This window comes from Merops nubicus, unplaced genomic scaffold, assembly GCF_000691845.1.
Source record: "Merops nubicus isolate BGI_N331 unplaced genomic scaffold, ASM69184v1 scaffold4898, whole genome shotgun sequence".
Lineage (NCBI taxonomy): Eukaryota > Metazoa > Chordata > Aves > Coraciiformes > Meropidae > Merops > Merops nubicus.
In genome coordinates, this window is record NW_008627595.1 from 44,243 (window position 1) to 58,835 (window position 14,593).

The 14,593-nt window shown below is 39.6% G+C and overlaps 1 protein-coding gene across 1 annotated transcript in view; it reads right to left on the minus strand.

Annotated features, from left to right (window-relative positions):
- The window catches only part of TDRP (testis development related protein), a 16,742-nt gene extending 2,264 nt beyond the window's left edge, over positions 1–14,478 (minus strand). The window contains exons 1-3 of the mRNA XM_008946357.1: positions 14,329–14,478; positions 11,130–11,219; positions 475–578 (exon numbers count right to left, since the gene is read on the minus strand). Coding sequence (XP_008944605.1) covers positions 475–578; positions 11,130–11,219; positions 14,329–14,478 — 344 coding nt within the window. The remainder of the gene's footprint in view (positions 1–474; positions 579–11,129; positions 11,220–14,328) is intronic.
- Positions 14,479–14,593: the final 115 nt, after the last annotated feature.

Genomic DNA, 14,593 nt, shown 5'->3' on the forward strand with positions numbered 1-14,593 from the left:
GCAAACACCTCTGCTCCAGCAGGGGAGCTCTACAGAGCCTGGTACATCTACTCCACGTAGCCTTTTCAGGCATAGACAAGACTTCAAAAGAGAAAGTAAAGCACGTAAGAGGAATTTATAAACTCAACCATAATTAAACCTTAAGAGGAAAGGGAGAGGGTGGGAATGACCATTTTATTCAGAAACCTTCATTCCTTTTCTACAGTAAAATTTATTATGCAGCTGAATTCCCTTTTCTTCCTGACAGACCTAAAAAGGTTATCAACACCATCCATCCTTTCCTAATCCAGCATGCTTTATCCATTGCAAGCTTAACATTTACACAGTTTTGAAATGCACACAAACACCTCTCTGTGATTTAACTTCCAGCAGCTGAACACTACTGCTTCTCAGTGCCTACTTCCACTACTTTGCTATTTTTCTTGTTCCAGTTTGTGTATTTTAATAGCAGATAGACCAATTGGTTTTACTCACCCTTTGGATTTTGGAGACTTGCATCCTGCTAGCAGTTGCTGTTCATCGTCTTTATTGAACATAGATGTCACTTCCTTCCAACCCCGGAAACTTGCACCTTGGACCTATGCAGAGAAGAATGTCCTCATAAGTGTGAATTAGACTTTTAAGCACAGAGGATGGCTGCCAGTACTGATTGTGGGTGGCAGACTGGCAGCACCAGCCCCACCTCTTGGTGCTGTGCATCTGGGAGCACAGCAGCTCTCTGGACACAGCCTGCAGAGGATGGCCAGGCTTTGGAAAGGAGCAGGCTGGGCTACTGCAGCAAGGGCTCTTTCACCCTTGGCTGGTCTGCAGAGGCTGGTAAGTCATGTCAGTGAGCACAGCTGGGCTCCAGGATGCTCTTCTGCAGGCAGGAGCTGCTGGCCCCATTTTAGTATATCCTAGGAAGAAGGGACTCTAGGCAGCTTAGGAAACAGTCTAAGGGGCTTCAGTGGACAGAAATGAAAGTCGCTACCAGAAGGGGCCACAACAGACAGGATGGCCAGGTGAATTATGAAACTCTTCAGGTTTAATCTGCTTTGCACTCATTGTTACTATTTTTAACTCACCACACTACTGCTCGTGACCCTGCAAGCAAAAAGGGCCGGGCAGTGGCTCACCAGTGGAATCTAACACATGGCATTGGTGCATGACACTGTGCTCTAAACTTGCTCTGACCACTAAACGTGTAGTGTAAATTATGTTTCCAGCATTAATAAAGGTTTGATTCCCTCTCTCTCCTCTAAAGGAAAAGAAAAAGAAAGAAAACAAAAGTATTGTTTATTTTTATTTGGATAGCCTGCTTAGGGACTCCAACAGAACCATAGCTGTGTGAAGAGCACAGAACTGGCAAGCTGCTGTCATTTCTCACAGGGTCTAGCAGGAACGGCAGAGTGACAGTCTATCAGTGTTGCTTGATTACAGAAAAAAAAACAACAATACATTATCAAGTATAATAAACAATCAAAACAATATTGTTGTCAACACAAACAACGGCTAATTCATCACCTATTCTTACGCTTCATCCTTTTTGCAGAACTCAGTGGTGCAGATTAGTATCAATTTGGCATTTAGGTTTTAATCGATTACAGTTTATAACTGGTACATCCACACAGGCCTTAAAACATCACCTACAACTTGAGCACAAACACCAGAGAGAAAAATACTGGTACTGCCAACTGCTCAACTTTCAGAAACCCACAACCTCTACTGTTTACAGGAGTAAAACAGCATTCTTGTTATTGCACATTAGTCATGGAGCATTTCCATCTCTTGCTCTCCTGCTTCACTATGTCCTACACCTTCCTTTCTCACCCACCTTCCCTACTCACATCTGAACCCCTCCACTACTCTGACTCAGGAGACATAGCAGGTCCATTTTAGGATGGGGAGGAAGGTCTAACCTAGAATGTTTCACTCCGGTTAGTTACAAACATGGATCCAGCTTTGAGTAAAGCTCTGGAGAACTCTAAAGAAGGAAGGCTGAGCAAGCCCAAAGCAATTTCCAACTCTCATTCATGAGATATGGACAGGTTAGGTACACGAAAGCCAGGTTCACCACAACTGCTCTGCTCACCTCTTCTTATACCCACACCTAATCTTACCATAAACCACAGCATTTCTCATGGCTTCACAAGAAAAACAACAGATTCTGGTTTTTTCCCTGCTACGAGAAAAAAAAAATGAGGACAGATTGTAATAAGCAAACTCTCATGTTTAATTTAAACATATGCTTTCTATTCTTAGTTATGTTAAAAATATGTAGTCAGCTAACTTCAACTTTGCTCCCCATGGCAGACTCACTGTACCCACCCCACAGAAGACTGCTGCTGTTGGTAGTATAAGACAAAACAACACAAGCTGAAGATGATACCTTCAAAGAGATACCTTGCTACACAAAATCCTTGTGTTTCAACTATCAGCCTCTCCAGGCGGTACTCAACATTTAATGCTTCTGAGGTGTACAGAATGGTCTAAACCCTCAATTTTAATCTAAAAAGGCCTAATCCTGTTATCCGTTTCTGTTGTTCACTTATATTCTGTAACAAGTTTAACAAGAGGATTTGTTACTCTGATTTGGCTTCCTCTCACTGCAAAGTACTCCATCCACAACAAATGTCCTAAAAAATGAAGAATCTCCAAGAAGTTAGCTGCTGAAGGAAACGGTCTGTTTAAAGAAAGACAGAAGAAAAGGAAAAAAGAAAGAAAGAAAAAAGAAGATAAGCTCTAGAAAGCACTTAGGTTTTCATATTTGAAAAAAATCCTTAATCTTCTGTTACCTTACTCAAACCCTATTTCAGGCCTTTTTGGGAAAGGAACGTTTGCTGCCACAGGCAAACCCAGTTAAAAGCAGCACATAACAACCCTTACTGCCTTAATCCTTTAAGCCTTTAAACTGGAAAAAGACCCAAATATACCTAAGTGATCTAATTATATATAAGCCTGCCCTTCTTCACTACTGATGTTTCATCAAGTCATTCCCACATAATAAATCTACAGATTAAAAAAAACCAAACAAACAAACAAACAAACCATCAAACTCACAACATAACCAACCCACCACTTTGTTACAGGTTTTCTGGTACCAATGTAATACAGAGGACTAGCTTAATTTAAACTATACATGCCTTTAAAGAACAGCATTGATGAAAGATTATTTGGAGCTAAGCATTTATACACACACGTTTAATGTAAAAAAGGATATACCTACCCATACACCTTCTTTTAATCTAGAACATCACAGATACTTCACCTATATGACTCCAACCTTCGCTGCACTGTTTTGGATACTGTAATGGTTTGAAACCTGCTGCCCCTGGTGGGGGGAGATCTGAAACCCTAAACCAGGTACAAGCCTGAATGAAAGGGGCGTACACCTGTCCTATTCCCACTCCCCTTTTCCTGTCTTCGGGACTTCCTGCCAAGGTCTATAAAAAAGGGGAGAAAGGCACGCCTCTTCCTCTTCTCTCTTCCTCTTGCTCCTTGGACCTTGCACCTGGGCACACGCTGCTCTGCTGCTCCCTGTGCTACACGTGGCCGTGGCCATCTTGGAGACCTGGGCCTGATCTACAGACTCTTCCCTGCCTCCATCCACGTCCAAGGATTGTGCATCCAGCTTCAATCCACCTCAATCCAGCGAGATCCAGCACCGGGGAGCCTCAGCATAGCATTTGGGTTTTGTATATTTGGAAGTTTAATCTTCCTTACCTTGCTGTTCCTACAACCCCCCTTCCCTGTTAAACCCCTACCCTTCTTCCTTTCTGTACCCTGTTAAGCCCCTTCCCTTCTTCCTTTCTGATCCCTGTTAAATAATATATTTCATTTTGTTAATCTTCAATTTGGTGCAAGGTTTTCATTACCCCTGCCTTCCTTATTTACCTCTCTATCTGGGAAACTGAGGGATAAGGGAGGTGGGACACAGTTCTGCCTTCTAACCGGGACAGAACAGATACCTAAGCAATCCTCCAGCAAAAAATAAAATTAAATTAAAAAAAGAACCAAAACCATTGCATAACAAAACCCTATTAATATCTTGCCACAAGCTTTCCATATTTTTAACTTGTATTTTAAAATTTTACATTAATTTCATGAAGCCAAATTCTGATTTACAGTTATCTTTAAGAAAAATTATGAGAAATGTTCTATTAAATGTGAAGAACACAGAATGTGAAGGTCTCCAGAAAAAAATTTATGAACTCCGCACTCATTCTACTGGTATGTAAATCAGTACCTATGTTAACATTGTACCATTCCTTCAACTTTTTCATAAACAATCCCACAATTGATCCATGATTTAGTAGGTATAGACAGGGGTAATAACCATGTAGCAAATTCTGATTTATTCTTCTCTCAACTAGTGCTTATAGGAAATGTACACTAAACCTTTAAGACATGCTTGCACCACTTACTTATTTGGGGTTTCCAAAGGAAATACTGCCAGGATAGTCCACATAAGAGCATCAAGAGTAGACCGTATTTTGCTAATATGTGATGAAAATCATTGCACAAATCCTACTGCATATTAAATGGACTACACTGAAAGAAACCCTGTAAGTGCAAGAGTAAAACCAGGACCTCTGGCTACTGTGCTTCAGTCTCCTCTTCTACTCCTGTCTGCACCAGCACTGCTCTTCTGGAGCATCTTTTCACACAACTGAAAAGGAGCAAACAGCTCACTCTTGATGGGCTACTCAGTGGTACCATACTTAAGAATACAAACCTTAGCAAATGAGGAAGTCAAATACTTATTTCCCACTTCCAGAAGCTATTTTTTCTTACTAGTGAACTGTTTAAGCCAACAATTTCTTTTTGACTATGGCTGTCACATAACCCTCTCGTGCATTAAAAAAACCCTTGAACCAGCCTGCTGCGTTTCTGCATTTCTTCTCAGTGTCCCTTGAAGACTTCAAATCCACTTGCAAGTATCAACAACACCACAACTGGAACAGTCACAACTGTATCTGCTGGTTGGTACAGCTGAGGCAGATCTTGAAGTCACCACTCTCTGAAACCAAGTTTGACGTGCAGCAGATGCAAAGACAAGAAAAGCTGGGAACCATCACAAAAAGGATTAAATTCAGACAGCAGATCAAGAAATGGATATCCTCTCTTTAGAGGGATGCACCCTCTAACATCTCAAAACAACGATTCCTGATGTTAGGGGAAGAGGGCCTAGAACTTCTCAAGCTGTGCTCTCCCCAAACAGCATCTCCTGTTGACACAGTCTTAACACTGGCTGCTGGACTAGACGGGCCAGTCTGAATCAGCTGGGAATTTCTTACAATCTTAAACAGCATGTAGAAAAAATCCAGATCTCAGAACAATTAGCTTCCCTGCAATGGATGTCAAAAGGGGGTCAATAAATAAAGATGACACTTTGGTAAGCTGACTGCTCCCCACACTGAAGACTTATTTTATAGAAAAGGATTAAAGTTATGCAAAGTATGAAAATAGAGTACAGAAACAGTCTTAAAGCATTAAGGCACTTGAAAAAGTTCTGTATTTCATTTTTATGATGTATCTGTCTACACAAAGCTCAGAAGTCCTAATTTTTCAAAGAAGATTACATACATAGCTGACTAGTTTGTATTCTCAAACCTTTAAAGTATTTTTCCACGTGGCAGTGGAAAAAGAACAATGTCAACATTCAAAGTTCACAGACTCACACAGCCTGCTGGAAGGGACCTCTGGAGACCATCTAGTCCAACCACACTGCTCAAGGCAGGGTCAGCTTGAGAGGACTGCCAAGGATCATTTACAGACAGGTTTTGAGTATCTCTACAGCTGGAGAATCCATAATCTTTCTGGACAACCTGTTCCAGGCCTTGACTGCCCTCATAGTGAAAACATTTTTTTCTCATGTTTAAATGATATTTTTTCTATTTTAATTTGTGCCCATTGCCTCTTGTCCCTTCACTGAGCACCACAGAGAGGAGTCAGATGCCATCTTCTTTATACCTTCACTGCTGCTGGTGTACATGCAGAAACCTTTCCTGTTGCTCCTCATTTTCCTCTCCAGATTTAACTCTAGCCTGGCTTCATCTTTTCTAACCCAAACTCTGCATGCTTGAAGAGTGTCTCTATGTTCACACCAAGTCACCTGACCCTGCTTCCACCTCCTGTATGTTTCCCTTTTATGTCTGAGGTTTTTCAGGAACATCTTGTTCATCCAGACTAGCCTCCTGCAACCTTTCCTTCCTGCTCTGCGTGATGGGATGGGCTGCTCTTGAGCTTGGAGGAGGGGATCTTTCAAAATGAAAGCTGATTAATGCCACTAGAATAGACCTAAGTGTACAGGCAAAACTCAAGGTTAAAAATAAATAAATACATGAATTGAAATGCCCATAAGGAACTGCTAAGAAAAGTGACCACTACTAAGAAGAGACTAGGTTTGTAACATCAGATATTTGAAATTCAAAAACCTTTACAGGACCAGGTTGGATTAGTTTTCAAAAACACAATGAGAAACAAAGCAGAAACTTCTCAAGGTGCCATTTCAGTATCCTGTGAAGTGGGATTACAGACTGGTCTCATACCAGTTTGGCTATGAGAGCACCCAGTAAGCCTATCAGAACAGCCATTAATGAAGTTTCTCCCAAATATTCCATTTTAGATTGTGAAAATCCGTAGCGCACAATACCCTGTGCAATCACTTAAAAGGGTCAATAGAAGTTAAATTGCACATACATATTAATCCATCAACTGACAGACCAGTGAAAAAACACTATCATCATCTCTCCCAGCAGGCATCTAAAAAAGCTCAAGACAGTCTTCCCTTTCAGTAGAGGAAATTACAGGTTATGAAGTACTCTTTTTCCACCACGAGAAAGCTGCCATTTAATTAGCATAGCTTCTGAAACTGCGAGTGTGAGTAGTCACTCCTGGAACACCCTGTAAAGGATGCAGTCTGGATCCTGAGGCACACTGTCTGCTGTTCCTCCCCTCTGCTTTGCCCATGCTGCAGTGTCAGTGCCCATCTGTCAGACCGACTCCCAGAGAGAAGTCCCACAAGGTGGCAGATCTGGTTTATCAGACTCTGCTGCTGAGAAGGGTCAGCTCAGTCCATTGCCTGCCTCACGCTATGGCGCTGTACCTGTCTGATGCTGTGGAAAACCAGTTCTACTCACTAAGCCAGCAGGACTCTAACTCATTCATTTTCTGCATTCTTTTGGGTCAGTGATAAGGATCAGCTCATTAACAGATGTTAGAATCAGCCACCAAAGAACGTGGAAGTCAGAGGCAACAGCACCTTTTTTGTAGCAGCAACTACGGTGTCAGCTCAAGCACCATCCCAAAGTTGCAGTCCTCCATCCACTTTCTTCCACATACCCAGCTTAGCGTGGCTTCCCCAGACTCACCCCCAAAGCCTCACTTTCTAAACTCAGCTTTCATAGTGAGAGCTTTCTGCTTTCTTACCTGTATTTACTCAAGTGAATCAACTGAACACAAACTGTATGTTGACATACAAAGAAAAAATGTCTACTGACAGTTAACTTCATAGCCTAAGAAAGGGACAGATCCTCTTAAATTGGAAGTCTCCTCCAAGACTGAGAGATACTGCTACCAAAAACTACTTTTACCACATTAACAAATTCTGAGGAGTTGCACGACTCTCAGCTTCCCTGAGAAGCCTTCTCAGTAATTTTTACTGTTGAAGGTACATAGTTCACCATTAGAGCTCTACTAGAGGGCCAGAAGGTTCATGAAAACCAGGAATGCTAGCAGCTAGGTATAAACTAAAGATGTAGATCAGTCCTAAAAGCATGATTTTCATTAAATAGATATTAATGAATATATAGTAAAGAGGAAGACTACATGAAACTTTAACTAAAAACAAATCCATCCACCAGATGGATGTCACTAATACACATGAACGCCTTATCATGGGCAGAAAAAAAAAAGCACAGAATACAGTGAGGTCAAAGAATAATAGCAATGATTTAGGACACTATGTTAGAAGAGATTCAAATATGTCCCAATATTACTTGGGACTCTAAGATGGTGCTGCTTTTTTCATCAAGTCCAACCATCACCCAACACTACCATGACCATTAACCCATGTCCCCATGCACCACATCTACACGATTTTTGAACACCTCCAGGGATGGTGCCTCCACCACCTCCTGGGCAGTCTGTTCCAATGCCTCACCACTCTTTCAGTAGTACTCTTTCATTCCTTAACACAGCTTACATTATTCTTTCTGTAACTTCCACCATTTATGATTTGCCTTCCCTGTGCAGTTCCTAACTGGCTGACTGCTAACACTTCTGGCCTTTTTTTTTTGCCTGGCATTTTCACTGGCAGGAGTAAGAGCACTGGATCTGGCACTAAATCCAGATTGGTACTAATGGACTTGTCCTTCCTCATTAACATAAAGTACAATTGAACTTCTCTAAGTTTAAGCTGTAAAATTTTATGATTAATTTTAAAATACATTAAATACATGCCTTGTAGCTACAGCCCTTGAGAAGGTTTCAGGATATCGGAGTTCTGTGGCTTGACCGGCCACCCTACTTCCAAACTGCCTGGCCAGCAGGGCTCTGGAGCACAGAAGTCACTCTTGCAGACTAGAACAAGCCATATGACAGATTCTTAGCCATCAAAAAGAGCAATTAAATGGGATTCTTGCTGTATACCTGCAGTGAGAATCAGCATGTTCAATACCATTGTGTAGTTAAGCAGCTAATCCCTAAAACGTCAGTGCTCAGCATGTATGAAATGATATTTCCAGAAATTTGTATTTTGGCCAAGTTTTAGCAGACCTTCACAAGTATTTTCACAGAGAATTGACAACTGGTGAATCAAAACCCTCCAGTAAAGTAGAGGCGCTCCACAAAAAACTAGCAGAAATTTTTTATAAATGTAAACAAAAAGAACGGATTTTCCTCTTGACCATGACCAAGAAGAAACAATTGTTTGTTCCGCAGCTTCCCTCCTTCTGAAAAAAATAGCCTAAAATAAAAAGCTAGAGATGGAATTTTCCATTTAAGTACCCTACAGTTCAATAAACTTACAACTAAGTGGTTTATAATGAAAAAATGCCAATCAGCTTTAACTAAAGAAGCGTTGTGCCCCCCCGCAGAAAACTTACTCATAACATGCAAGAACTTAATATATAGGGAAACACCCCTCCGCCCCCCTCCAAATTTGTCTTCCAGATGCCAAAACATTTGGAGACTGTGGAAATTTTTCAACTCAACTAACTGCTGGTGTGCAGACCAACAAACAGTTAATTTATTCTGTGGCACACCTGAGCTGAAACTCAAAGATCTGCCCTACCAGGACAATGGATTTGGGCCACTTGGGCAAACATCTCCAATTTTGTTGTTAAAATGTTTTACTTTGTTTCTCCAAACTCTTTGTCTCTTTTCATAAACTGGCCTAATAACAAGTGTAGATTAAGTCTTCCCTGTACTTTTAACTCAGAAGCTCAGCACGTAAATGAGTCTCCCAAGATTAGCTTTGCACAGCTGAATGACCAGGCGCAGCAGGAACACAGGCTGCAGATTTCTGCATTTTGCAGAGCACCACTAGAGGGTTCAGAGTCCCTTACTTTGAAACATGACAAGGCTTTTGAACCAGCTATACCCACCTGCCTCTCAGGGGAGCTTTGAAGAGGGAACTAAAAAAACTCAGCGCCGGAGTTAACCTGTCCTCACTGCTAAGTGGGCAGCTTCCTGCCCGAGCAGAAACTAAGACCACTTTCCACCTCCACCCCCAGTCAGTAGGACTACCTCCCCCTTCTGCACCTCCAAACCTAGGCCAAAGGCTCTCCTCTGACAATGGGCATCAGGACAGCCTCAAAACTCAGGCTTTAAGAGATCAGGAAGGCTGTCTCCCTAAAGGGCAGACACACCCTTCATCCACTGCCCTTTTCTTCAAGACCTTTGTAGTTCTTCACCATACAGCTTCAACATGGAGACCGTTTTATTCATGATATGTGCGTACTGAAAAGGCCACACATAATTAGTCATCCTTTTATTAACATATTAAAGTTTTTGGAACTTCTGGAATATCACTATATTGACAGCTTCTAACATGACAGAACAACTAAATAAAATAACAGAAGTGCTTTTAGAAACAGAAAATTAAAAAAAAAAAGAAGAATGCTAATGTGCTTTTTTGTGATTACATTTTTAAGACAAGAAGGGTTTACTTTAAAACACAAAAATATTGCAGCTCAGTGGTTTGCCTGGTGACTTTTTTAAAAGTCAAAACACACACTTAGCAAGTCTTCTTACATGACTAGAGCAAATGGAAAAAAAGTTTCAATATAAAACAGACTAATTTTAAGATTCTTTTCCTAAACATTCATAATCTGGGATAAAATGAGTAATTTATGTTTTCTTTTAAAAAAATTTCTTTTTAAAAGTAGAAGAACATAGTATAATTTTACTGTTTTCAGCAAAAATTATGCTGCATCTGAAGTAGAACAAGAAAGTAACAGAGACACATGTTCAGTTTATACATATTAATATAAAGTATCCTATTACACTACTGAACCTATTTTTAAATGCTTTTCTTTATACCTATGGAATTTCAAAACAAGCTCTAGCATATCGTAACAACTTCCAATTCTTTCATCTTCTACCAATGTATTTTAAGAACTTTAAAAAAGATTCTTGGACACATATCAAGGTAAAAAAAATTAACTTATATGTCTGCTTTTATTCTCGGAGATATGAGGTAAAGTCCTTAACCTCTTGTAGTCAGAGAGCCAACTAAGCTACCTAGAAAGGAATAAATAACCCAAATCCTTTCCACTATTCATGTTTTCATCACCAGTTACTGCAAGAATTTAGTGCTTCCTTAGACTTCACTTTAGTTTTTACTGTGACTTCTTTTTTTCATTTTGTGTTTCAATACCTATCATGTGGAATAAAAAAAAAACAACATACCTTACCTTCTCTCTTAATGAAAGGAAAGAAGGCAGCTTTTTAACTAATACTGCACTGCTAATACTGCTTCAGTGAGAATCCCATGACCAAGGACCATAAGTAATCATAAAATATCAACAGTGAAGCACATAAATATCCTCCTCATTGAGGCTGTACAAGAAAAACAAGTGACTTCCTAACATACATTAACTGAAATATATATATAAAGTTTACACTTCCAAAGAACAGATATTTACCTTTGTTGCAAGTTGTGACACTGAAGATGAAACTTCATCATGAAGAAACTGGTCTTTATTCTCAAAAAAAGGATAAAGATAAAAAAGGCCCTTAGTTTGGGTTTAACAATTAGTGGTGACACATTTTAGAGTATTCATGTATGCTTTTATTCTATTCAGTCCATCATAAATGAAAATTGGTAAAATACAATCACAATGCAAAACTAAGCAAACACCACTACTAAAATAAGAAATGTAAACAAAACTGCACTTAGAATGATGAAAAATGCTGTGCCAGATGTAAAAACCAAAATCAAACACAAAACCAAAAACCTCATACCCCAAAGAGAGATCAAGAAAACCCTTGCATCGTAACAATTCTAGTACAATTAAAATTAAGAACTTAATATGTTCGATCTACATTGATATTTCGAATAACAGGTCTATGCAGTGTCTGTAGGCTGGGTGAAGAGGAATAGTCCAAGATTATTTCTTCCTTCACATTGAAAACCGTGACATCTCCTCAGCTCAAAGACAGACTTTTGCCCACATCCCTTCTCCCTCCATTTATAACTGTAGGTTTCTGAAGAAAACCAGAGTACTGAAGACGCTACCGAAGGTAATTCAGTAAGGCAGCATTTCTGTCAGGCTCTGAAATAAGCTGGTGTCTTAGTATGCCGGGGCCATCATTCTCTTCAAGACAGGACAAGTAAGGTCAGTATCAGGGGTACTTTAAAGGCTAAAGGAAGATACAAAAAGTTGGGCACAGCATACAGGAATTACGTAATTGTAACTTTCTTCACTCTGTGTTTTCATGAGAAAAATGTTGTGAGGGTTGGGTTTTTTTTCCCCCTACACATAACTCCAAATACAAACAGTTCCCAACTACAAAGCAAGAACAGCTACCTGCAACCAAAATTATTTAATCTCAATTCCAAGAAAAAAACAAAATGACAACAGAATGGTTTAGAACAGATGGAAAGCATCTTCTTGCTTATGTCAGCTACTTACTGCGTCAAAAAATCAGATTTATCAACGAGTTCCTTTTCAACCAAAGTAAATGCTAAGGAGTTGATACGCTCTGTGGCCTTTAAGCTTAATATTTGTTTTAGAGTAACTCCAGGTCATGCCAAGACACACAAAACACACAGTGCCCCAGGTCCTGCGCATTACCAAAGACCTCCGTCACATTGCTAGCAGCATCGGACAGAGGGGAGAGAGATGGCAGGAGAAGTGTTCAGTATCTCTAGTCATGTGGGGGCTCAGATGTATCAGCCTCACTTTGAGACACCAGCTCTAGATCCCATGCATCTTTTCTTTGTTGAAGTTATTTTTTTATATTTAAAAAAAAACAATTATATTTATAATTATATTTATTTGCCTATTTATGTTTCACTTTACTTCATAGGCAATACTTTATATTATACGAGGAACAGGGATGGACTTAGGAGCATTTCTAGAGTGACTACAATGGCCATCACACTATTCAATAATAACTGTATCTGGAATTCGAGTGATTTGTTACTTATGGGGGAAGAAAACAGTTGGCAACTCCTGTTACCATCCAAAATAAGAATATTACTTCCTGTAGATCTTAACAACTTACTTTAAGACAGCCAACTGAAATCTGGAAGTTAACACAGGTTGATATTGTAGTAGATGGGATACCAAAAAATGACAAAGATCTTTGCAGTATACTAAAATGCAATTCAATTACTTCTTCCCCTCCCCTTTTTCTCCCCCCTTCTTTCCGTTTAAAAGAATCACTGGCAATGTTTTAAATAGAAATGCCACACACAGATCATTTCAAAAGTTTCCTTGTTTCACCTCAACACTCTCATCTCTAAACTTTTGGATGAGGTTGCAAAGCCTTAGACATAACGTGATGGCATCTCTGCTTGGACACAGAGTAGGAGCTAGAGAATACTTCATCTGATTTCTCAAGCTTTTTACAAAAAAAAAAAACAAAGAACCAATCAACAACAAAACAAAACAAAAAAACAAAACAAAATAAAACAAAACAAAACAAAACAAAAAAAAAAAAAAAAAAAAAAAAAAAAAAAAAAAAAAAAAAAAACAAAAAAAAAAAAAAAAAAAAAAAAAAAAAAAAAAAAAAAAAAAAAAAAAAAAAAAAAAAAAAAAAAAAAAAAAAAAAAAAAAAAAAAAAAAAAACCAAGAACCAGAAGAAACAGAAGCAAAGCCTTAAGGGAAAGTAAGAGGAAAACTATCTCAGACATCCAGCGCTGGCAGAGCTACCCGTTTCAATAACCAACAATACTGTCTCCAGAACAAACAAGACACTGTTAGTACCTTCCAAAGAAATAACACCTCTTATTGTAATTCTTCCAGATTTCCAAATATCTGAAGAAGGATAATAAAAATATGAAAGTGCATAAAGAGAATTCACGATCTACTACAGAGAAGAGAAAAGATGAACGTGTGAAGGCTTACAGCCTCTAGCAAGCCAAAGCAGAAGGAAGCAAGAGCATGAAGCAACTTTCACTGTGCTTTTTAGCGGAAGACAGATGCAATGAGAATCTCAGTGAGGGAGTCAGTACAATATCATGTGAACATCATTGTTGGTAAAAGATGTAATTCTCAACCAACACCAGACAAAAGGGGTATTTATTTGCTTCTTTACAAGTGTGACAATTAGGGCTATATTTCTGTGTTAGTACAGCCCTGCTACTCCCAGACATACGAGGTGTTACTTCATAAGGAGACAGCAGTTTGCAGTAAATATTCTCACACAGCAGAGGCTAATGCTAAGAAGACAACACAAAGTTAAAAGATATGAAATAAAAAGATTAAAAGGTATAAAACCCTCAGGAAAGCAACTGATGTGAATCCAATACATAAAATACATTTTTTGGGGCGGAAGATCTATCAAGTATCCACAGTAACCTTTTAAAATACACTGCCTAAGTGTATCTCCTAAAAAAAGGAGACTTGGGTAACTGAGGTGTGTTTCTATGTCCATCCATACATCCCATGTGCTCAGAGAAACTCTTGGTTGAAACTGGGCAGTAGGTTTGAATTCAGCAGTCTCAAAGAGACTAGATTTCCATATATTTTGTGGAAAATCCATTGCTATGTGTAAAGAGAACGCAGTTAATGACAAAGTCTGAGTCACCAAATACACCGTGCAGCTGCATGCCTGGAAGCCCGAAACTCAGCACTGGTGAGGTGCTAAGCACTGGGCGAGTGTGGCGACCATCACCAGATCGATATCTGGTGTTATCTGGGTGCCCGGAGGAGCGTGAAATGGGGCGGAGGTCTCGTGGTCCCAATCTTCTGATGGCTTAAGCCCGAAACAAAAGGAGCCACTATCCCCACCTATGCAGGTGTAAATCAAGGGACTTTGCGGCATTAACTTAAGCGATAAGATTGTCTGTAGTCATCCCCACCCGCACGTACACCTCAGTGATGTAATGTAAAAAACTCAAGTATAAGCATCACCTCCATGTCGGCCCCAAAACTGGGAC